The 23,001-nt window shown below is 47.6% G+C and overlaps 7 protein-coding genes across 7 annotated transcripts; 3 read left to right on the forward strand and 4 right to left on the reverse strand.

The window, feature by feature from the left end:
• Window positions 1-289: 289 nt before the first annotated feature.
• Window positions 290-2,702, reverse strand: F4812DRAFT_420115 (aspartate kinase). Its single transcript, XM_047933414.1, has 6 exons — window positions 2,290-2,702; window positions 2,200-2,219; window positions 2,066-2,146; window positions 1,665-1,989; window positions 692-1,610; window positions 290-639 (listed from the first exon to the last, which is right to left on the reverse strand). The coding sequence occupies exons 1-6, from the start codon at window positions 2,383-2,385 to the stop codon at window positions 542-544; spliced, it is 1,539 nt and encodes a 512-aa protein (XP_047792037.1). The 5' UTR covers window positions 2,386-2,702; the 3' UTR covers window positions 290-541.
• Window positions 2,703-3,049: 347 nt separating this feature from the next.
• F4812DRAFT_420117 (uncharacterized protein) lies at window positions 3,050-6,730 on the reverse strand. The gene is made up of 3 exons (XM_047933415.1): window positions 6,425-6,730; window positions 5,664-6,291; window positions 3,050-5,595 (listed from the first exon to the last, which is right to left on the reverse strand). Exons 1-3 carry the CDS (start codon window positions 6,432-6,434, stop codon window positions 3,750-3,752), a joined length of 2,484 nt encoding a protein of 827 aa, XP_047792038.1. The 5' UTR covers window positions 6,435-6,730; the 3' UTR covers window positions 3,050-3,749.
• A 1,268-nt stretch (window positions 6,731-7,998) lies between these two features.
• F4812DRAFT_457126 (TB2/DP1, HVA22 family-domain-containing protein) lies at window positions 7,999-8,782 on the forward strand (the record flags this gene model as incomplete). The annotated part of the gene is made up of 5 exons (XM_047937117.1): window positions 7,999-8,049; window positions 8,145-8,360; window positions 8,420-8,445; window positions 8,507-8,563; window positions 8,662-8,782. The coding sequence occupies 5 exons, from the start codon at window positions 7,999-8,001 to the stop codon at window positions 8,780-8,782; spliced, it is 471 nt and encodes a 156-aa protein (XP_047792039.1).
• A 1,532-nt stretch (window positions 8,783-10,314) lies between these two features.
• F4812DRAFT_301228 (translation initiation factor eIF4e) lies at window positions 10,315-11,956 on the forward strand. The gene is made up of 3 exons (XM_047931223.1): window positions 10,315-10,697; window positions 10,767-11,588; window positions 11,642-11,956. Exons 1-3 carry the CDS (start codon window positions 10,660-10,662, stop codon window positions 11,829-11,831), a joined length of 1,050 nt encoding a protein of 349 aa, XP_047792040.1. The 5' UTR covers window positions 10,315-10,659; the 3' UTR covers window positions 11,832-11,956.
• Window positions 11,957-14,156: 2,200 nt separating this feature from the next.
• On the reverse strand, window positions 14,157-16,826 carry F4812DRAFT_301412 (chromatin assembly factor 1 subunit A-domain-containing protein). The gene is made up of 3 exons (XM_047931224.1): window positions 16,345-16,826; window positions 14,871-16,271; window positions 14,157-14,818 (listed from the first exon to the last, which is right to left on the reverse strand). Exons 1-3 carry the CDS (start codon window positions 16,520-16,522, stop codon window positions 14,391-14,393), a joined length of 2,007 nt encoding a protein of 668 aa, XP_047792041.1. The 5' UTR covers window positions 16,523-16,826; the 3' UTR covers window positions 14,157-14,390.
• Window positions 16,827-17,878: 1,052 nt separating this feature from the next.
• F4812DRAFT_420129 (uncharacterized protein) lies at window positions 17,879-19,064 on the forward strand. The gene is made up of 2 exons (XM_047933416.1): window positions 17,879-18,246; window positions 18,333-19,064. Exons 1-2 carry the CDS (start codon window positions 18,146-18,148, stop codon window positions 18,679-18,681), a joined length of 450 nt encoding a protein of 149 aa, XP_047792042.1. The 5' UTR covers window positions 17,879-18,145; the 3' UTR covers window positions 18,682-19,064.
• A 498-nt stretch (window positions 19,065-19,562) lies between these two features.
• On the reverse strand, window positions 19,563-22,455 carry F4812DRAFT_457130 (glycoside hydrolase family 3 protein; the record flags this gene model as incomplete). The annotated part of the gene is made up of 4 exons (XM_047937118.1): window positions 19,563-21,464; window positions 21,522-21,610; window positions 21,684-22,100; window positions 22,230-22,455. 4 exons carry the CDS (start codon window positions 22,453-22,455, stop codon window positions 19,563-19,565), a joined length of 2,634 nt encoding a protein of 877 aa, XP_047792043.1.
• Between the last annotated feature and the right edge of the window lie 546 nt (window positions 22,456-23,001).

Genomic DNA, 23,001 nt, shown 5'->3' on the forward strand with positions numbered 1-23,001 from the left:
GGACCAACCTAGGCGCAAACAGCGAATCAACGCCTAAAGCTGACCTTAAACCTGCCCAGCTAGGCAAATACTGAAAATAAACACCATTACTTAGAGCTCGCTTCAATTGATTCATTAACTACCTAGGTAGTCAATACAGAAGAAGCCCTGTAGGTTTTCGAATGGCCAACCACCAATTAAACGTTATTGAGATAAAATTGAACATCGTTCTGTAGAATATTAAGCAGTTAGACAAAACACCATACCACATCGAGACTATCACGAATTTTGGAGTTTACTTAAGTCACCTTGATTATCTTCATATGTTTTAGGCAAATCAATGCTTCTATATCTATCAAGCTTTTCTAGGAGGCCAAGTACATATATGTACCTAAGGTACCTAACTTTACCTCCGGGAATGGGGGACAATTTAAATGCCAGAGCCCCCTTTTTCAAAAAGACGTACTAACTGACCACCAGTATGCATGTACATGCGTAATCTATCTCACAACAAGGAAAGTATATCATGTTGAAATGCATCCATGTATACCATACTCAGGCATCAATCGAGAAATGTAAATAGATTTGTATGCAGTATGCTCATGGCCCTTGTGGCTTCCCTTGCGTCGATAACACATGAGATATTAATCTCACTCGCGCCTAATTTGTCATAGTTAGTAAAATGTCTAACGGCATTCATAATGTCACATACCTTGTGATATCATTTCGATATTGATGCTATGCTCTCCCAATGTCGAGAACATGCGGCCAGCAATACCCGTCATATTCTTCATCTCTGCGCCGACTAAACTCAAGATAGCCATGTCGAGTAAGATACTAACATCTCCGCATTCTTCTAGCTCTGCCATGGCTTTTTCGAAATGGTGTACGGACGGACTTGAGGAGTGGATGGCCATGGACACATGGACCTCACTTGTGGAGATAAGGTCCACGGATATCCTGTGGCTGTTGAGAATTGAAAATACTTTGGCGAAGAAGCCGTGGGAAATGGACCGCTTGTTCGAGTGTACGTTGATAACAGTGATGTTATTCTTGATAGACACCGCGGTAGGTCTTCGAGGATGTTTCCGCAACGGAGAGTCGGAGGGCTGGGATCTCCTAATCTTCTGCGCCGGAGATTGTACTGGATCTGGAACTACGATAGTACCATTTCCGCGTGGATTGTTTACATTCTTAATGCGAATAGGTATCGGCGGATCCGCCTTGATTACCTGGTCCATAGTCAGGTGATGAATGACTTCCGAGCCGTAGAATGTAAGTTCTGCTGCTTCCGACGGGGTAATGGACGCGAGCAGCCTTGCTGTTGGGACCTTGGTGGGATCCGCCGTGAAGATGCCGTCTACCTCCTTCCATATCTGCAACTCTTGGGCCTTTAGTCCCACAGCGACCAGAGCAGCGCATAGGTCGGTATATCCCCGTCCAATGTCTCCGTCCATCAAGCTGCCTGGGACGTTGCCGAAGAAACCAGTAACTACGGGTACTCTTTCATTACAAGATTCTATCCTCTTGCGGAAAATAGCTGCAGCTTCTTTATAGAATGCCGGACTCAATCGGTCGGAACTGTCGTAATGCATCACATCAGACAGGTCCACATACTCTGCGTCAACTTGCTATAAGGGATGTTAGCTAAATACAGCGATGCTTTGCCTGGAAGTTAGACAAACCCTGTCTCTCAGTAAGTACGTCATGAATCTGCAGCTCAGCTTCTCTCCGAAACTAACTACTCGATCCTTAGATCTCGCGTTGACTTCTAAGTTGAATCGCTTAGCCGCAATGATATAGTCTATTAGTTCCTGGCAGTCCTCTTCTATGTTGACCGACACTGTCTTTTGCAGATCGGGGTTCTTAATCCACTTCTGCGCTGCTGCGACGTGGTCAACGCGGATGTCTTGTATAACAAGCTTGGCTTTTTCGAGGAGCTCGTGTTGAGTAACCTCATTGCTTGTCGCAGCTGATATGGCACGTAAATGCTTGTATACTTCTAATAATCTATATAAAACGGTATGTTACGTTAGATCAATTAGGCTGAATGCCCCAATCGTCAAGCATTCAGTGACTGACTCACCGGCTAGTAGTGCCTGTCACCTTCTTGCCAGAACTTCTGGCAGAGCAAATAACGGCAATTTTGTTCGACTTTAAGCTGGCTCTTATTATAGAGTCAGTAATGTCTTTTCAAAGAGCCAATTTGTAATTTCATACCGAACAATATTCTCAGCAATCTAGTCATTTAAATTGTATAATGTCAGCTATACTGAGTTGAGCAAGGAAAGGGTTTGGTGCATAACAAACACTCTCTGGGAATTTCCCAACACTCGTGCCTCCAAATTTTTGTACTATCCAGCCTTCACTGCTGGTGTTTCCCTGGAGAATAGCGTCCATGGCCATTATGAGATAAGAATGAAAGAAATAAAAATTCTCCTCGGCGTTGGCGATGCTCTATGATAAGATAGACTGGGCTTGAACGATGTAGAAGTTATATCTATGTGCGTTGATGGCGGGGCAGATTTCGATGTAACTGATATTAACCACAATGCTGTTCTGTTCTAAGAAAAATGAAGCATTGATGATATATGAAAGATGCAAATCGAAGCTACTTATTTCAATTGAGAGAAGAAAGAATAAATAAAAAAACGGGTAGAGCCAATGACTGAATGCTTTAAGAATATACTTGGCAAGTATTCACTTGCTCTTCGAATTCAAACATAAAAATTGAATTAGTCTTCATTAAAAAGGGGCCCCGAATCGGAGGTGCTTCTACGGGCGGTGCCACGCCACAGTCATTCACAGCTGTTCGGTAGCGAATCAAAAATCAGTATTTGTTTCGCGTTGTCCCATAATGCGTAGAAGCAGCGTACATGGGTACCGGGTAATAGCTTGATGGATACCCGTACCTAGTAGGTTTTTTTTTTCTTAGTAGCTCATGTCTGTCAAACTGCGGGGCATAAAGGCGGGACCCCTATACCGTTTTCGCATTCGCAGGTACAATACGTACTAAGGTAATCTACTTCTACGTTCTGATGTAGTTGAGATCGTAAGTTTTGACTTACATGCCATCTGATGCGTTTTTACCTTGACTCATTTTCAAAATCTCAACTCGTCTCGTCAAAATAGTAGGTAGGTACCTAACTCATCTATTATCTTTACTTCTTTCTCATATTACTATGTACATAGTAAGCCATGCCTCATATAGGTATTAGGTATATATATATATATATACACAATGGCCATCACTTACTAGACACGTAAGAAAAAGGTAACCATAGTATAAACAATCTCTCAGTGCGTAATTGACTACGCGTGGATAGACGTAAATAGCTACGGGTATCATACAGGCCATAAGCCTTCGGATCTTCTCCTATCCTATCCGAATACCAAGGCGAATATCCATGCCGCCCCTTATACACCCGGGGCCAAGAAAAAAAAAAGACACCTCCATCCTGACCGTAGATGCACTTTCTCCTGGTGAAATCAAGGACCAACTGTACCGGTCCAACCCTGAAATTTCTTTTTCCCTGCCTCGAAAATGTGCGCCCTGCCCGTTATAAAAATTACCACCTAAACGTTGCGACCTAGTACATGCCCCGAAATCCTCAAACCATGGGGCCCTGACTGTCTATCGTGTTCGGTCATACCATCATACCTTCGTGGAAGTAGGTCATATACCATACCCGAGGCAAAGAGTCAAAACAACCACACCAACACCGACTATTAATATATAGTCTCTAAACCCCGGGATGCCCCTGCCGACCCTATTGGACGGGCTCGTCCAAGTTGAGAGAATGTAAGCTTTGATCCTGTCCCTCCTCCTGATACTCGAATTTTTCGATAGGGAAATCTTCTTCTGGAGTTCTAATCCCGATTCCGCTGTCGTCGTGATTCGCTGACATGTGGAGAGAGTCTGCCCCGTTGACTTCGAGCTGAGACGGGAACGGGGCACGATCCGGCTGCGGCTGGGAGACACGCGCAGCTCCTTGATTGTCGCTACCGACGCGCGAGCCTCCAAGGGCAGCGTTATTACCATCCACCTGGGACTTGATCTCGCTGGCAACTGGCGGCAGTGAATTCTTCGACTTCATGAAACCACCGTATTCGGCGAGGAACGAAACCATCTCGTCGAGCCAGCACTTCGTCACCCACCACGACCCAAAACTAATACTCTGGCGCATAGTAAGTTCTCGCATGACCTCCAGCCCAACGCGCTGCACACCCCAAACAATGTCTGTCGCCGTGGCATAGGGGAAACGTTTCGGGAGCGATAGTATGAAGTCGACCCATCGCTCAAGGAAGGACTCCGAGCCACCATTGGAGTCATTTAACGGCTGTAATCCACGTTTGTTGTTGAGTGCGATCTCTCCGTAGATATATTTACACTCTTCACTCCAAGGGATGTTGACGGGATCAATCAAGTCTCGGATTTCATGATATAAGAGGTCAACTAGATCATCCATGCCTCTGGTGGGGATGCATTCGGCAAGCTTGCGAACCTTGATTGCCTCCATCCAGTCCATATACATCTGGTCCCTATTGGCAGAAATGGAAAGCATATTCGCTGCCGCGTGAGCTGTAAGGTTAACTCGTAGAGTGCGATCGAGTAGACCGGCAAAAATCGTAGCAGGGGCCTCCTTAGCTTGGACCACGTGTCTCGGTTGTCCCTGGAAAGAGTCGCGTATGTGGGCGACTAATTGATGCGATATCTTCTCGAATGCGTTCAATACAGGCTGGGGGATGGCTTGTAAAACGAGGATATAGATGATCTGGATCATGCGCTGGTAAAGCACGTAATCACACTCTTCTATCCACGGGGCGATGCTGGGATGAGAAAAGAGTTTCTGTACGGGCGTGGTGAGCGTGCCCTGAAAAGATGTGTAAAGGTGGAAGAACGCCTTCTCCTTGCAATAGCGAATACATTCTACTAGCGATGTACAATGGGATCGGTAGAGAGCATGCAGAGACATTGCTGCGTCTGGGTCCGTTCCGTTTGGTAAAAATGGCTCGATCCTAGGTAGAACAATGGGACCGGCTGACTTAGAAGGATGCTCGGGCTCTACGAATGCTAAGCGTATAGTTGTTTTAGCGTTAGATGAACGTAACTGATCGAGATGTTTAACGTCCCATTGGTTATATAAGCTGTGCGTTCTGGAAGTCGTTGATCGCGAGCCAGCGGGAGTATCAGGTTGCTGCACGAGCGTAGGCGACGGAAGAGCTGAATGTGGCGCGTCCAACGCGGGCGATTGAGACTGCGCGGCACTGTTGGGCATGAGAACAGGAAGTGCAAATGAGTTGGTAGCGGGTGACACAGACCTCAAAGAACGCGCAAAAGGGGCCGGTTCCGGGAAGGGGATCGCGGGCTGTATAGAGGCTTCTCTGGATGTAGGCTGATCGTCTAGTAAATTAAAATTGACATAGTGGTATTTTGATTCTCCGCGGACGCCGAGTCTTCGAGTCTTCAAGCCCGGGAAAAGCACTCTAACAAGCTTCCCGAAACTCGCAGGATTTAAGACAGTTATTCTTTCCGTCGCGCAGCGGGATGCGTAGTTGGCATAAACACGCCCTCGAGGTACCGAACCTTTTCCCTTGGTACAAACACCGTTGATCCTACGTCGAGTCAGAGCACGTCCTACTTGTAACTAACACTTTGTCCTTAGCACACTTAGATAACTTACCATAACATAGCGAAAATCTGACGAGCGCGTTCGGAATTAGGACCACGCTCATTCCCGTGCAGCTCCTTCGCAACATCCGCAAGAGTGCGGTTCTTATTAGCGTGAAACAACTGGCGCATCTCAAGCTCGTTGTTGGCGCTGGTACGGCTGGAAGCAGGTTTCGCGCCTTGTGACCGTCCAGCAAGCGAGTCAACTTCGTCAGCTTCATCACGTTCCATCATCTGGCTCTCTGCGTCTGTGAAACTCGTGTTTCCTGCGAAGCTTTCGGCTGATACAGCAGGATGCAGGTTGGGATGTTGAGCGTACGGCATAGCAAGCCCAACGGCGGAGTGCATGCTAGAGTTCATCGAAAACGACTGTCCGACTTGTCCGACTTGCAGCTGAGAGGCAGGACGAAGCATCATATCCCCGGTAGACATGGGTTGAACCGCTGACGACATATCTCTTTGGGGTGCGTGGTCATTCGGAACCCACTGATCTGTGAAACTGCCGTGGTGCGCCATCAAGGCTTGCTGGTCAAGGGTCGGTTGCGTCGCGGCGCTGTGGATTGAGGCGGTAGATGCCCTCGACATGGTTCTCTGTCGCTGGTTATGCTGCGACATTGCGCCGGCTTCAAGAGGCTGAGGGTCTAGGTCATAATTAGGACACATAAATATTTTTCAAAGGACAACCAAGCATCGAATTGACGTGATATCAGAGTGGACATTATATTATATTCCACCAGCATTTATTGTAAGGTGGAAATAGTAAGGAGGGCTTACCAGTCTCCATGTGCTTAGGGTTGTTTACCCCCCCGAACAAGTGAGATGCGACCACAATAAACAAGAGGCAAAGAAGTTACGAGTAGCAGCGAAAAAGAGCGCGCAACGAGGCGATAATAAAAAAGATACAGAATAAAGATAAAGTAAAAACACTACTCGAGTTTAGTGCATGAAGTAAGATGTTCAATGTCGCGATGCTGCATCAGACCGAGCGACAAGCCCTTGACGATTCTGTTGGATGAGAGGCAGAAAATGGCGGAGACGACTTAGCCAAACAACAAGAAAACTCTCGTCGGGGCAACGGTTGATTGCTCAATTGTGGATGGCTGGATGTATGCGTTACCTAAGCAGCTAGCATTAGAAGCCAAGCTAAAGCTAAAGTCACGTAAAAAGGTTACTTATGTGTGGCTGGTAAACAAATCAAAGAGCAAGGATGAGGATAACAAGTTTGAAGAAAGCCGCACTAAGTTCAATTGCGTCACGTGTCAGCAATAACAAAAAAAATATTTACATGCAAAGCTGCAGCCGCACCTGCTAGTAGGTACCTAGTGGACCTAATACATGTATTTTCCGTTTACCTTAAAATTAGCACCGCGTCCTACACTTGATGGGACCTGGGTAATCTCATCAATTTGGGTATTTACAAGCTTTACAAATGGAGCAGAGCTGAGAATGAAGACATTAAATATCTGGACCTTCATAGCAGGTACCTACACATACCTAATTTCTCACAATCCCAATCTCTGCCCGTTGTAATCACCGGGGCGGGGTACGCAGAATCCCTCCGTAAGATACGTATTCTAAATACCTACCTCCTAACCTACCTCTAATGTACGTATGAGACAATGTTTCACGTAAAATTTAGCGCTGAAGGTTAGGTACCCGTAGGTATATGAGCTCAGGTAGGTTAGGTACTTACCTATGACCTACCAGCGCGGATGAGCCTTCTTATCCGGCCTACCTAATCCAATCAATTAGCTATTACGGTAAATTGATTTCGCAGCCGTGGCTCGCCTTCCGTCATCATTTTCCTTCCTATCCTACCCACTACGTAATTTTGCTGCTCTCCTTTCCCACAATTCGGTTATCCCGATTTTTTACAATTCCATCATCACTAGATACATAGTATCCAGTTCGCAACCTTCAAAAAAACAGCTTATAAAAGCATACGTAGTTACGTTTAGTTAATTAACTAATTGATATCAACCAACATTGTGCGAATACCTCTTCTCATACATATATTAGCATAGTACCAGCAAATAAATACCAGCATAGCAAAAACTCCACCTGTTCCCTTGCCGTAAGTCCGGCAGTCTCCGGATTCCCACATCCCTGGCCGCCTTGTCCCATTCCTACGTGTACATATTAAGCCAAGGTGGCTTTTCGCTAACCCTAAAATATTACCACAGCTAACTTTGCTTTGACATCAGCAGCCGCTTCATTCCCCCGCCTCTGCGCAACCCATATTGTCTTTTATCAACTTCCAAGTCCAAGTCCAGAAACATCTCTCTTCGAACCCCCCTCTCCCCCCCTTCCAGCTCTACCGCATAAATACGAATAGATCATCAGAAAAAATGTCTGCACAGGATCGTGTTCAGCACTATATAGCCCAGCTCGACCGTGAGGTACGCCGCATCATATATATCATATATCATAGCTAGTTATGCTAAATATAAGGTATCGACCGGGTCGCATGCTTCTGAAGACTAACAAGAGATAGCTTTCTAAATACCCTGCTCTCAACAACCTCGAAAAGCAATTTGGTGTTCCCAAGGTTTATGCTGTTCTCGGCGTAGCCTCCCTCTACTTGTTCTTCATTATCTTCAACCTCGGTGGTCAACTCCTAACCAACTTCGCCGGCTTCGTCGTCCCCGGATACTACTCTCTGGCTGCTCTTTTCACTGCCACCAAGGCTGATGATACTCAGTGGTTGACCGTATGTCCCTTCATTGACTTGAACTAACTTTTTTTTCTTCCTTGGCTAACTTGCTTCAGTACTGGGTTGTCTTTGCCCTCTTCTCGTGAGCGAATAACTGCGCAGCCCCCCTTGTACCACCATCCATTGCTAATTTTATATTACAGCGTCATTGAGAGCGCTGTCAGCGTTGTCTACTGGTTCCCCTTCTACTATACCTTCAAGTTCGTCTTCTTGCTTTGGCTTTCGCTGCCCATGTTCAGGTATGTCTTTTATTTATTCTATGACTTCTCGATGCCTCGTCTGACTAAACGTTACGTAGCGGCGCCCAACTTATCTTCCGATCATTCCTCCAGCCAATGCTTGGACGACACTTCTCCGAGTCTGGATCTACCGCTGCCAACTTGCGTGCCAAGGCCGACTCCTTTGGCAAGGACCAGTAAATAGATACCTAGCTTATTTGATCGGGCCACTGCTATGAGCATGGACAAGCAGAGTAATCCACACATGCTCTAGTGGATACAAGTTCGTCAAGTTGACATGACTACCGGCACGTGTCAGTAACAGTCTAGGACCGAGGTTTGACATCCTAAAGAAAGAAAAAATGGAAGAATTATAGTTGCGATGCACTGGGGAAGGATTTCCGTCGTGTTGGAGGATGACATGACCTTTCCTACAAATTGTTTCCTTGGACGATTATAGAACTCAGTTGGTTGGTGCGTATAGAGGTTGATCCGCGAATGGTATTGCATTTTGACCACATCCGTAACTGTTCAGCTTGAATTAAGTGCCTACGATATACGGAATATTTTACTTGAATTTTATCCAGTATGTGCATGTGCATCCAATCGAAATGTGACGGGGCAAGATAAGTATATATGCTCTGCTGGTTTATTAAATCTTTCCCATTTGCAGGATTATTAATAGTCATACGCAGAGTATCAAAATCTTATAGTACGTTTGCCAGGAGGTAAGGGACACTGGCCCTATATACTACGTGATACAGCGATATAAGTTTTGGATACTGCATCTTCTTATTAGTATTGGAGATATTCGCGCGGATTCCTGTCAATGTAGACATTCTGTGGCACAATGTTCAGTCCACGCCAATTTTTCCGCAAGCTCAACCACTGCGCAGACTATCGTGACGACAGATTGCACATTTGATGGGCTGAGCACTATTGGATTACCAGGCTCAAAGAGAGGTCATCAGGGCTAATGTTAAATAAAACACGGCAAGAAACTAAACAGAGCTTACCTACAAGTTCCATACAACTCCGTTATACCTCATTATTAGGGAAACCAACCAATAGGTCTATACAATTTTTTAATATGGTAATGGACTGTCCAGATCTTGTTTCAGGTCATCACCGCATCATGGTAGCCAACAGTTAAGGGCCCTCGTGATGATGGTTTTAAACAAGGGATACGTTGAAGTTACTCTCGACACACACATCGGAGTCGTCAGCAGCGTGGAAATCAAAATGGCAAGCTGGCGATGATTTGAGTTGGTGGTCTTTTCAAATGTTATGATGAAAGAAGGAGAGAAAAAAAAAGAAAGAAAAAAGTCGCCATGTGAAAAAAAAGTTAAAAACTTCCCGAATTTTTCGGAGTGGCTCCACTTTTGCATGGCTCCACTGACTTAATTACCATAGAGGGCAAGAGCCGTGCAGAACCTGCCTAGGCTGCCACTCGGGATCACCTGGCGGTCAGGTGGCTAAATTGAAGTTAAGCAATGAGAAAGAGCGACAAAAAAAAGTGGAAGCTAAACCCAATTTATTATACGCCATAGGATCGTTGGAAAAGTTGGAACTTTGAAACTTCTTCCCCACGAATGAGCTCTTCGAATAACTTTTAATAACTTACCTATACAAATATACCAAGCAAAGAATCCATTTCTCTCTTCCCGATATTGACTTTACTTTGCTAAAAATACCGTATAGCAGTACCAACTCAAATTTCGAAAGTCTTTTCTACTTCTCTCGCCTCTCCTCCTATAGTCTTCAAGATCATCATCGTCACTCACATCCACTTACATCTTTTTATAACTGCACAGCTTAACCACCCACAACCCGCCATCAACTATCAACTACTACTACTACTACCACCAACTACTAAATACCGAATTACCAACTACCAACTATCCGCACGTGGCGTATCATATCAGCGAAGCATTCCAAAAGGTACCATTACATAAAAGCGTGGTTTGACGAGTTTGAATTTGTTTTCTTCGAATTGTAGACGGTGTATTGGTGGTACTGGGCAGTTTCAACATACTCGTCCTACTGGGAGCGACCGACGTACGTGCTAGCACTTCAACATGGATAGACAGGAATCGATATGGACTCGCCGCAGCAAGTGAGTCCGACCTTGTCCGTGCTGAGATTCCCGCTTCGTCTTGAGCACTAACCACTTCTATTCCTGTAGTGTTACCAGTCTCTCTCTGTCCACGCCGAGTCAATCCGATAATTCCACAACCCCGCGGGACTTCTCGAGTCTAGCACGCAGGAATGGCGCCACCTCATCCCACGGCCGCTCGAACCCCTTCGGCGCAACGACCCCCGGCAGCACCCTAACGTCGCCTACTAGCGCCGGAGGGTCTAATCAGTTTGGCCTCGGATCCGGCGCATTCGCCTCCTTCGGTTCCGCCAAAACCCCCAAGTCTCAAGGGAATCCCTTCGAGCAAGCCATGGGTGCGGTTGGTGCTAAGACTCCCTCCTCCGAGAAGACGACGAAAGATGCTATGCGATCCACCGCCGTCAACAAACCTTCCATGGGCTCTATTTCTGAGACGAGCGCTCAGCAGGCGTCCGCGGCGACGACACACCCTCTCCGCGACACCTGGGTCTTTTGGTACAGGCCGCCCATTACCAAGGCTAATGGTTATATCGAATACGACAAGACATTACACGCCATGATGTCTGTTAAGACTGCGGAAGAATTCTGGTTGGCCTATTCACACTTGAAACGACCCTCGGCGCTACCCACCGTATCGGACTACCATCTCTTTAAAAAGGGTATCCGTCCAATATGGGAAGACGACGAAAATAAGCTGGGCGGGAAGTGGGTTCTGCGACTGAAGAAGGGTGTCGCTGATCGATATTATGAAGATCTCCTGATGGCCTGCGTCGGCGATCAATTTGGGGACGAGGCCGACGAGCTTTGCGGTGTTGTACTTAGTATGCGCAACGGGGAGGACGTGCTGAGCATCTGGACTCGTAGCACTGGACAGAAAGTCCTCAAGATTCGGTAACGTCTATTCGCTATATCTTTCGTTAGATCTCTTACTTACAAATACTCAGCGAGACGATGCGGCGCGTGCTAAATTGTCCACCCGAAACCCGCATCGAGTTTAAAAGCCATGACGCAAGTATGCAGCAGCGCTCTGCTATCGACGAGATGCGCCGCGAAAAGGCGGCGCAGAACCACGGCGACAAGCGGACCCATAACAATAACAAAAACCGTCAGCCGCAAGATGAGCAACGATCGTAGTATAATCATGGAAGAATGCGCTCGACTTTTTTTTTTTTTTTTTTTAAAAAAAAGGGGGTAAGAAGCCTTAGTCGAGTCACAGAAATAGCAATTGAACGTTCGAAAAATGCATGGTTTTTCCCGCGCGCAGAAATCATCATCATCATCATCCATTCCATTCCGGTGAGGACGGTCCCGACTTAGAAAAAAAAACCTGCGGTGAATTGTATTAGGGTAGAAGTGTTCTGATCAATGCGGAAACAGGCCAATTTTATTGTTTGTTGGGTCGTGCTACTTGTTGGTGCCTCACTGGTGCCTCATTGGGGGCTTCGTCTCGCATCAAAAAGTCTCCTCGCTCGACGACGGCGCTGTCTTTGCTTGCTTTGCTAGCTATTACACGAAAGGCCAAAAAAAACTTCCTCTTCAAGTGGCTTCTCCGATCTACTCTCTTTTCTCGTCCCCAGGAGTCAGGTCTAGGATGATGTGTAACTAAACTTTCCAGATGTCGGTGACGTCTGCATATGTGTGCGTGTGTGTGTATATGTATGTGAGTGTACATTACGGAAAAGGGGGAGGGTATCATACGATTCTAACAGGCTCTTGCGGATATGTTCGGGTGTTTTTGTTTCGTCATGCGTGTATGTATGTGTGTGGTGCTGAATGTTGTCTGGTGGAAAAAACGAAAACGAAACGAAATACCATGCAACCCCCTTTTTTTTCTCTGCTTGGTGAGGAAGGAGGGGGAGGCTCACGAGATGGGATGAGATGGGACGTCGGGCCGCTGTATGATTCCACGCTTTGATGTATTGTATAGTTGAGCACCTAGGTTAGGTAGGCATAACTTTAGGTAGGTTAGGTTAGTAGGTAGTTGTATCATAAAAAATCAAAGAAAAGAAAACATTTGGACGTTACTACTAATAGAACTAGCTGGTTGGCGAAGGGGCTAATCACCTAAACTGTATGATGAATGAGATGAGATGAGAAGTTCAGGTTTGAAAAGCAAAAAGAAGTGCCTTTCACGTAAACCGTGTAAAGCTGTATTTTCGGGACGAGGTTCATGTATGACCCTCCTCAAACAGCGTTTAGGGCACGAGTAGTTAACCGTAGTTGAGAAGTTTACCCAAGGTAGTAGGATGTATAGGTACATTAGGTGTTTGTATAGGAGTAACTAACTCACCTGCGATCGAGCCTTACTTTCCCCGAAAGGAAGAAAAAGAAATGGCTTGGTTTATTTCGTATGATTGCTCCGACTACGAATCTACGGGGAAGGGGAGGGGATGTTTTGGCTCTCTTGAGATATATCAGGTTGGAGTATAACGTATCGCGTAGAACGCAAGGCTAATTATTTGGTATGTACCTAAGATGGCATTGCAAAGATGTCAACTCCAATGTAACCGTTCCACTATCCTCTCGACTAGAGTCTGATCTATTGTACATATACACTACCTTATATATTTACTCCTTCTTCATAGCAAAGGCCTCAAGGCACGAGAGAGAGAGAGAGGTTTTGTCACCTTCAACTAAGCCCTAAAGGTGTCAGCCGAGGTGGAGAGGCTTAACGAAGACGAAAATATCTGATTTGTCTCCTTCCCTTTCCTTTCCTCATTAGCGTCTATTAAGATATGTTCCTGCGAATGTACATAGTCTGTCTACCACGAGTATTTGGCAGACTGAGATTATTTATCCGAGATGCCTTAACCGCCGAAGAAGTGTTATGGAAGTTTAGTGAAGAGGGATATATATGTCTACGGGAAACGATGTACCCCTTTTCGGCTTCCCTTTCTGCTCTGCTATACCTCAGGTACATAAACGTGGTTTACGGTATTGAAAAATTGAGCATGGACACGGTCTCCTTTATTTACTACCCTAGAACCTCAGCTAGTCCGTACAAGTCCTTATCCGACCTCTTTAAGCTTATACGGGCAAGCTATTTCCAAATAACCCAACTGATTAGAAGTAATAGCACCACGATGATTATCACCATATCAAACCAACTGCGGACCGCAAAGCTGAACTGACAAAACTTATTCAGAATCAATGGTAAAGGGACGAAGAAACATGATTTACAATCACCACAATCACAAAAGTAACCCACCACACAAATACAGTACATCACGTCACGTCACCGAAGAGCAGGAAAAAGAAGCACACTGAAACCGAAAGCAGTTCGTCCGCTCCGTGTCATTAATTTTGACCACGCCTTCGAAAACTCGAAACCAGTTCCGCCAGCCGTTCCGAATCCCTCTCTCCCTCCCTGCCAGCCAAACCAGATCGCGCGCACTTGGTCCCCGCCGACGAGATTTCGCAATCTCAACACAAAGTGTACAGTAGATGTGATGTGGGCTTTTTTTTTTTCCTTTTATAATTTAGGAAAGGAAGAAATAACTTTCGAACAATGCCTCTGCCGGGGCCTCGGACAGCGCAATGGGCAATTGTTAATACAACAATGCAGCAGTTTACTCTACTCCCCTGGTCCATGCAGAATTTCCTTGAGCAGAAGATTTCTCTTCTATCACGCAGTGGTATCATAACGCCAGCCCTTCTCAATATGGACGTGCTATGCCGAACTCAAAAACAAAATCACAAGGCGAATCCCGGTAGAAGTGCCCATTGCTTGACATTCTTCTTGGCGCCCGGGATACTAATGCGGTGAGCGACTTTGTCCAATGTCACTTTCACTTGTGCCTTCGTACAGCTTGGGAACTTCTTCGTCAACATCTCTATGATTGTTCCCTTAGTAAACTCTTTGAGCTCGTCGCTGATGATAGCACGCCTGAACTCATCAAAGACGTCCTTCGGAACAAAATTTTGGCTCTCTGCTGCCTGAAGAGAGCTGGCTGGACCCGAACCGAGCGCCGAAAAGGCATCTGTAGGCACAACAGGTGGAGGCATGGATGTTGAAGTGGCAGGTGCAGATGTAACTGTGCTCTTTGTTATAGCCCTCTTTGCCGGAGCTGGCCAGTAGGAAGTTGAAAAGGGGTCAATTCCCGAGGGTTGCTCAGGTGTATCTATATCCTGTATTAGTTTGAGGGGCGTCGTTGATCATTTGCCTGAACTCACCTAGTAGCAACTCAAGTTGATATTGATATGTAGTAGCACAGGGGCCAACCCTCGTTTGATCTTCAAAGCATATGCCAGTGCAAATCGGCTCCTTTTCACCAAGGAAACTGGGTCGGGTGACAGCAGGTTGATCCTCGGAATCGTCAAGGAAGTCCTCCATCTCCCCGTCGCCATCATGGGAATCGTCATCGTCATCTTCGTCGTCTAGATCTTCACCGTCATCTTCCACCCATTCTGCTTCAGAATCATAATCGTAATTCAGTGGGAGGAATTTTCCGACTGGCCTGCGAGCCAGAGAACGAAGTTTGTTAGCCTCAATAGGGGTAGTAACAGTTCCAAAATATGGTGGTCTGACGTCTTCGTAGAACGACAAGTATTTTGCCGTAATGGCGTTGAGTTGTTCCTGGGCGTTTTCGGCTAGTTCTTTGGTCTGCGACTCTGTTCTTGCACCTGTCCGCTCGGCATCATTATATACATTCTCCATGATGCTCTTTACGCTCGGCGGAATGACGCCACGCTTCCGCGTGAATGCTAGCTTGAAAGTTTCTGATGGATTGAACGGCTTAGGGTTGAATTCGCCTCGTTCGCCACGAATATACTCATCCAGAATTCCGGATTTGTCATTTTTGGTCTCCTCGTCCATTTCAAATGGTGGCGGGGCCAGCGTCACGTCGGGCTTAACAAAAAAGGGCTGAAATGCTCGCTCATATGCCGATTTTTCAGGCTTAGCTTTGGTTTCCGGTGAACTAGCAGCGTCATTGGGTTCTGCGGAAAGGTTCGTGGCCTGCTCGGTGGTCTTCTTTGGGGGTGCATTGAGGGATCGCTGAACGAAAGTCGCTAACATATTCTGTTGTCGTCCTTGCGCTTCTTCCTTCTTACGCCTCGCCGCTTCCTTCTCAGCTAGTTTTGCTGCTTTCGCCGCCTCTTCAGCAGCCTTCTTCTTAGCCCTTTCAGCGGCTTCCGCTTCCTTCTTCTGGCGCTTCTCAGCTGCCTCGGCTTCCTTCTTCGCCTTCTCAGCCGCTTTCGCCTCTTTCGCTTGACGCTTCTCTTCGGCTTCTTTCTCTTTTTTAGCTTTCTCGGCAGCCTTTGCCTCTTCCTTGTCGAGTTTTTCTGCTGCCTTAGATCCCCCTATTTTCTGTCGCTTGGCGGCGTTTAACTTTTCCTCGATGGTCGACGGGGGCTTTCGCTTGGCTCCCTGATCGTTTTGGGTTGTAGAGACAGAAAGAGAATCTGTCTGGTTGGGTTGGGTAGGCATGGCGCTTGATTTTGAGGGCGATGATAATGGTGTCTTGTTCGGTGAGGGTGAGTTCCTCATTGCCGGACTGGATCCGGCTTCAGTTAAAGCCGCGGGGCTACTTCCTGGAGTTGCAGCATTCATTTTTACCATTGACGTAGGCAATTCTATATAATAAGTATTAATAACTACCTAAGATATATATGCGAGGTATAGAGTAAAAGGAAGTGAAATACTCACGGGGAGTGTTGATAGCAGGAAGAGACATTTCAGGAGATGCTAGTTTTCCCGAAGTCTCCAAATGAGAAGGCTCCCCTATGATGAGCTGGCTAGGAGTTTCGACAAAGTCCTCGTGTGTCCTTTTTCTCGGTGTTTTAGGTGACTCCTGGATATTTGGCGATATCGAAAATAAAGGCATTGAGGTAATTTGATTCAAGGGCGAGCTCCCTATTCCTAGTACATTACAGCAGGACCAAAGTTAATAAATTGGTTGTCTATCTGAGATTGGGTTGATAGAGGTAATCGGGATCGATACGGATTATTTATATCATGTAGTATAAGCGATCGTAGGTAGATGCAGATAGGCAAACTTAGCAACTCTCTTGCAGTAATGTGAGGCTTTACCAATATATGCATTGGTTAGTAGAAGTCAATTGGTGAAGGAGTGGATGAGTTGAACTGTGGTCCAGGATTAGCTGGTGGATCGGAAAACGCGTTTAAACGCGAAAACTAGGGTCGCTTCAGGTATAGGCAACGCGTCGAGAGCAGCAAATTGAATTACCGAATCAATGCTAGCGTTTGTACAACGTCGAGTTAGCGTCATCTTAAGCGTGCTTAACTTGGTACGTGCACCTTCTCTTTGAATTTGTATGCACAGGCCATTTTACATTCCCGATGGTGGGGTAGCTGCCAAAAAGATTGTTTGCTAAGTTCCAACTGGATCATTGCCTTGGCAGGTGCCTGCTCCGAAAATTCTGCCGCACTTACTTTGTTTGCTTTGTTTCCCGCCCCACTCACCGCCCTCAGAAAAGGTATAAATATCTGGTCACCCTCCCCCAATCTTCCCAATTCTTTTTCCTTTTCTTCTTCATACTTACCTTGTTCCAAGAACCCTCGCTCAAGAATGAGGGCTCTTAAGGGGAGAAGCCTGCATTGCACAGCGCGGAGCTGACCCTCTTCTATTATCCCTCGTGGATCGTAGGGAGCGCAATTTTTGCTTTCTTCACATCTTTTTCGTTATGATCGTTGCCTTGAGCAGCGCCATGAGGAAGAGGAATTATTTCGTAGCTCTTTTACCACCGTAATAAAATGCATTTGACACGTTACAGTAGATATCCGTACCATCCGAGGGCGTTTAAACAATGTAATCAGTCCCCTAGTTCCCAAGTAGAGATTTGTCTTGCCGTGTTTAAAAAGTGCTTTTGAAGGTATTCAGCTTCGAACTGGCGATTGCGCAATGATTAGGGACCTAATGGAATCAAGCTTCTACGTACGTATTAAGTATATAAGTATGGCATTCTCACAATATATATTGACCTCTAGGCCTGCATCTCCTTATAAACACTGCTATTAATGAATGTACATGCCCGGCTTCCGTCGCGGCGTCACCATCAATTCGTACCTAGTCCCGTGAAGCCATAAAATCTGCCAATCAATCTGTGTGAATACTTCGTACGTACGTACCTAATGTTTCTTATCGATAAGACGACAGCTGTACCCAAACTTTGACGGGCCGGTCGATAAATCTACCGAATTAATCCTCTATCCGAATTTTCGGCATCGCGAGAAGCCTCATCGCAAAACCCCGCGAGAGCGAACGACCACAACAAGCTCACCTCATAACCCCAGTTGCAACCCGTCCCGACGGTCCGAATACTGGTGATTGGGTAGGAGGACTTGTTTACCCGAGAACTTGAGAAAGGTGGACAGATAGGAAGAGGAGCATGAAGATACGTTGAACATTGAATCATACATACCTCACGATACGATACGATACGAAGTTCTCGCCTCGGTCCATCCTCTTACACATATACACACAGCCATGCGGTCTTTCGCTTTAGCCGCGCTGCCGCGAGCTTGCGGCGCCAGCAAGAATGTCCTAACGAAAGCGACTCCGTCCATACAAGCGCTCGCCACGCGAAGGTCCGTACCGTTATTCCTTCCTTCCTACCTAGGTACCTACCTTTCGAGCCAACATTTTATTCTAACTCTCTCTCTCTCTTTCCTAGAACATTCTCCTCCCTCCCCACCCTCCGGCCCACGCTCCAAGCGTGGTCCTCGCGCCCCGTCTTCCGCAACCCCAACACTTCTCCTCTCCTCCAATCCTTCACCCCACAACCCAGCGCCGCCGCCGCGGGAGCCGTCACCCCGGACCTAGTCCCCAAAACCGCCCTGACCTCGCACCCGTCGCTGTCGGGCGCCGCGCAGGTGCGCTTCGGCCCGCGCCCCACGATGGCGCGCACCAGCCGCCTCGTGCGCAAGCGCCGCCACGGGTTCCTCAGCCGCCTGCGCACGCACAACGGCCGCAAGACGCTGCAGCGCCGCAAGGAGAAGAAGAGGTCTAGCCTGTCGCAATAGATAGGTAAATAGATAAATAAATAGCCTATAGCCTGTAACCAGTCTTCCATACCGTCGTGCTTCCCCTTCGGTACCCTACCCTGTCTATTTATTTACCTACCTCGGGGTATAGATATAGATATGGGGATGGATGGATGGATGGATAGGGCCTTTGGTCGTCGAAGACGTGAAGATCAAATGTTCTTGACATCCAGGTTTTCTGTGAGGATCCCGTGGGAGGAGAATACTAAGGCGTGAGGCGAGGCCAGGGGGGGGAATTAGGTGCTAGCTTTGGCTGTGTGGTCCTTATGTGCCGGGGTAGAGAAGGGAGAGGAGGGAGGTGTATTTATTATATATACCGCATATAGAACTGTATATTCCAAGAACCATCTCTAAACCCGAAACCTCAGAAGCCAATTCGTCAAAGCAACTTTCTGTGTGATATGTGTATTCCGAATTAATGGCGTTACACTTATTAGATCATAAATCGAAGGGGTATGTTTCTATAACCTCTAACCCAAAGCATCATCACGGTTGCAAGAAAGGGATATCAGTGCTGTGTACCTAGGTAGGAGGTAGGTATATAAAACAGAAAGGTTCTAATTTTCAATAATCTCAGCCAAGGTATGTATGTACTTCACACTTCACGAAGTTTCAGAAGAGCATCAAGACATATACGGCCCATTCATTAATTCATCCATTAGGTAGGCAAGTGCCTAAGCAACGATACCAAGAAACAATATTAAATAGTTACAAAGCCTTATGATTTATAACTCTATAAACACATCATTCATCTTCCACCCTCCCATCCCCAACCCCATCCCCGTCTCCACCATCACAATCGTCCCGTTCCCGCTCCAATCCTCGTCCTCATTCATCAGGCGCCAACTACCCCCCATCCTCTAAACGGAAGGCCCTCCCTCGACGCCCGTCTCGCACTCCAAGCTATCCGAGTAGCACACGACCGGCAAATCGTCACTCGCCTGCCCGATCCACACCTTGTACCTCCCGTCCGGCTTCGGCACCACCCAGTTCTGCCGCGCGACGTCCCAGACGCTCACGTCCCTGCGTGCGAGGCTCAGCACCAGCGTCTCGCTCTGCCCGGGCGCGAGCGCGGCCCGCGTCTTCGCGAAGTCACGCAGCTGGATGACGGGCGTGTCGACCCTCGCGTCCGCGGGGAATTGCACGTACGCCTGCGCGACCGCCTTGCCGCCCGTCGTGCCCTGCTCGGCCGTGTTCGTCACCGTGACTTGGACCGTGTACGCGACGTCCCAGAGCGCCGGGTTGCCGCCGCTGGGGCCCCCCGCCGGCGGCGCGTCTTCCTTCTGCTGGTCCGAGTAGCCCTCCGGGTACGGGTAATTCTTGTCGCCGCCCGCGCCGGCCTTGTACGCCGCGTCGGCTTCGCCGTTGGGCAGCCACGGGTACAGGTACCTCCAGATGCGGTCGAGGCCGTCGGGGAAGTACGCTTCCGACGCAGATGGGATGGTGGTATTGAGGCTGGCAACGGGAGATTTGGGCTTTGCTGGTCGAGCCGGTGGAACCTCCGATAGCTCCGTTACGCGGGTGATGGTGGCGTTAGAGAAGCTGAAGGACGCGTAGCTAAGGCCGTGACCGAAAGCAAAGCGCGGCTTGATATTGTGCTTATTGAAGTATCGGTAGTCGATGTATAGGCCTTCCGAGTACGTATCCTGCGTCTGGCTAAGAGGCGTGGCAACCAGGTTGAGACTGTCAGGATAATCGTTTTCGGAAACGGGAATGCTGTATGGAAGGTGGCCGCTAGGGGCTGCTTCGCCATATATGATCTCAGTTAGCGAATCGCCAGCTTCCTGTCCGGGAAGATGGGCTATCAACACGGCTTTGACTGAAGGAAGATCGATCCAAGGTTCCACAATGATGGGGCCAACGGTGTGAACAACGACAACAACGTTGCTGTACTTCGCGGCTGCTTTCTGAACAAGCTCATCGCCGTTATGCCATGCCTTAAGTCCACTCTCGTCGCGGTCTCCATGGTTGCCTTCAACAGTATATGTATTCTCACCAGAGTCAGAGGTGATAAACACGACAGCGACATCGTCCCCAGTCGGCTCTGGGACGGAGGGGAAGCTATCTGTAGCGTAATACGTAACGTTTTTCGCTTTTCGCTTGAACGAACTAATTGGGTCGTCTATATAGGGGTAGTTGGCTGATCCCGAACCCCATCCCATACCTAGCAGACCTCTGTTGCAGCTCTTGTCCGTGCACGAGTTGATACCCTTAGGGTCAGCCTGTGCGTCAGTCCCGAATACGAAGAGAGGTGCTGAAGTTGATATTGGCAGGAAGCTGCCATTGTTCTTTAGTAGCGTGATCGCCTCTTGAGCCACTTGTTTAGCGACGACTTTGTGGTCGGCCTGGACATTGACGTATTCGTTGACGACACCGACAGGAGAGAAGAGGGCACCAGGATAGAGCGGCCCTTCACGATCCGCGGTATTTGAAGAAAAGTTAGGAGGTGGGTAGTCCTTATCTTGGCCAAGTTGATACCACGTAGCAACAACACGCGTAGCCATATCGTTTAATCGATCAACAGGCACAGAACCATTTAGGACCGATCGTGTAAGTTCGTACATCCAGTTAGAGTAGCCAAACAGAGGTACATTGTTTCCAATCGTATCTCCGGGCATAGACATGTCGAGGCCGGCGAGGGCAGAGGCAACGCCGGAAATCTGAGCAAGCCAATCGGTCATGACAAGACCTTGGAAGCCAAGTTCATCCTTCAGCAGCCCGTTGAGAATATAACTGTTCTGAGAAGAAGCAGAGCCATTGACCTATAATTCAATCAATACAAATTGCTCGGGCTGAAGCATAATCATAGACCAACGTACAGCGTTATATGAGGCCATTATTGAACCAACTCCGGCCTTTACGCCCTCTGCAAATGGCCAAAGGTATAATTCGTGTAGTGCTCGGTCGTCTATTACCCTATTAGTTGCAAATTTCCAATGATGTTTTGTTGTTTACTTAGGTAGACTTGCCGATATTCGAACTGTAGGCTTGCTGGAACGGGTTGTACATGCGGTAAAGCTCTTGCTCATTCCCGATTAAATGCTTCAACGCAGCAATCACCCCCTGATCTTGTACACCTTTAATCGTCTGAGCTGCGGAAATAGCTTGAAGAACGGGATCAGTTCCGAAGCCTTCCCAGTTTCGGCCGCCTCTCGGTTTCCTTCCTAGAGGTCCAACACATGGTCCCAAATAAAAGTTGGCCCCCTTGCCCTTGAATTCCTCACCAAGGGCCACGCCCCTTTCGTATATAAGATCCTTGTTGAACGTTGCTCCAGTAGTGATACCAGCGGGGAAAGCAGTAATGTTGTCTGTTGTTCGTACACCTAGAGGGCCATCCTGCAAACATAATTGCGGAAATCCCAGTCGTGGTACACTACCAGTATTTCCAACGCAGGGTCCTGAATTAGTATGTTAACATTTATAAAAATGACTTAATATTCGCTAGTTATCATACCCTAAACTACAGTTAATGGAGAAGATTCGATATAACTTTCGCAGGAGTTAATTTACCATGAAAAGACCGGTACCAGCAGTTAAGTTAATTTTCTCAGCTAAAGTCATTTGCGACACCAACTTCACAGCTTTGTCGTAACTCTCGGCCCAGTCGTCGGCCCAGCCACCGTAAGGGGTCGGGTAATACGGGGCGGCGACAAAACCCTGCGGGACGGGATCGCGAGGGTGTAATACGGAGGCCGACGCCGCGCTCGCGAGGAAGCATAACGAAAGACTACGGAGACCTGAAGGACACCGCATCTTGAAGATTACCATTACGATCGTGCCAGAAAGGATGAGGTAGCATGGGGCTTCCCCAAGGTAGGAAACTAATTAATTGTTATGTATTTACGGCACTTCAAAAGCGCATCGTGGACTCGTGAGCTCGTGAGACACGCGAGCTGTGTGGCTGAACAGTAAGGCAACGCCATTGTCACACTCGTGATTGGCGATTGCCTTAGATAAATAGGTGGATGATAGGAGGGATGATCTAGGGATGATCTAGGAAACGAGGGCACGGGAAGCATGCATTGTGGACGGTTACTGCCGCTCAGCCCGCATATCCAGGTTTTTCTACCTAGCACAAGCAAGACATGGTCCTGCTTTCTGTACGAGGTATGCAGCTCGCTCTTCGGGTTCGATCCGAAGGGTTGTTCCTGCGGTTCCATCACTACGCAGAACCAAGATCTTGGATGATGCCGGTATACCCGCACAACATATGGATATCCGGCCATTATGGGGTAGCTGTGGGTTGGGTCGAGGAAGCAATTTCCGCTATTCCGCTAGCCAAGATGACGCTGGGTAGAA

Source organism: Daldinia caldariorum, assembly GCF_022478825.1.
Source record: "Daldinia caldariorum strain CBS 122874 unplaced genomic scaffold F4812scaffold_4, whole genome shotgun sequence".
NCBI classification, from domain to species: domain Eukaryota; kingdom Fungi; phylum Ascomycota; class Sordariomycetes; order Xylariales; family Hypoxylaceae; genus Daldinia; species Daldinia caldariorum.

Coding starts and splice junctions, on each gene's coding strand:
- F4812DRAFT_420115 (XM_047933414.1), bottom strand. CDS start 2,385: ATGGCCATGGACGCTATTCTCCAGGGAAACACCAGCAGTGAAGGCTGG. Junction 2,220..2,289: donor TTGGGAAATTCCCAGAGAGT/GTTTGTTATGCA, acceptor TTAAATGACTAG/ATTGCTGAGAATATTGTTCG. Junction 1,611..1,664: donor CGTACTTACTGAGAGACAGG/GTTTGTCTAACT, acceptor CATCCCTTATAG/CAAGTTGACGCAGAGTATGT.
- F4812DRAFT_420117 (XM_047933415.1), bottom strand. Junction 5,596..5,663: donor CAGATTTTCGCTATGTTATG/GTAAGTTATCTA, acceptor GACTCGACGTAG/GATCAACGGTGTTTGTACCA.
- F4812DRAFT_301228 (XM_047931223.1), top strand. CDS start 10,660: ATGGATAGACAGGAATCGATATGGACTCGCCGCAGCAA. Junction 10,698..10,766: donor ATATGGACTCGCCGCAGCAA/GTGAGTCCGACC, acceptor CTATTCCTGTAG/TGTTACCAGTCTCTCTCTGT. Junction 11,589..11,641: donor CAGAAAGTCCTCAAGATTCG/GTAACGTCTATT, acceptor ACAAATACTCAG/CGAGACGATGCGGCGCGTGC.
- F4812DRAFT_301412 (XM_047931224.1), bottom strand. CDS start 16,522: ATGCCTTTATTTTCGATATCGCCAAATATCCAGGAGTCACCTAAAACA. Junction 16,272..16,344: donor TCCTGCTATCAACACTCCCC/GTGAGTATTTCA, acceptor CTTATTATATAG/AATTGCCTACGTCAATGGTA. Junction 14,819..14,870: donor TCAACTTGAGTTGCTACTAG/GTGAGTTCAGGC, acceptor TACAGGATATAG/ATACACCTGAGCAACCCTCG.
- F4812DRAFT_420129 (XM_047933416.1), top strand. CDS start 18,146: ATGCGGTCTTTCGCTTTAGCCGCGCTGCCGCGAGCTTGCGGCGCCAGC. Junction 18,247..18,332: donor CAAGCGCTCGCCACGCGAAG/GTCCGTACCGTT, acceptor TCTCTTTCCTAG/AACATTCTCCTCCCTCCCCA.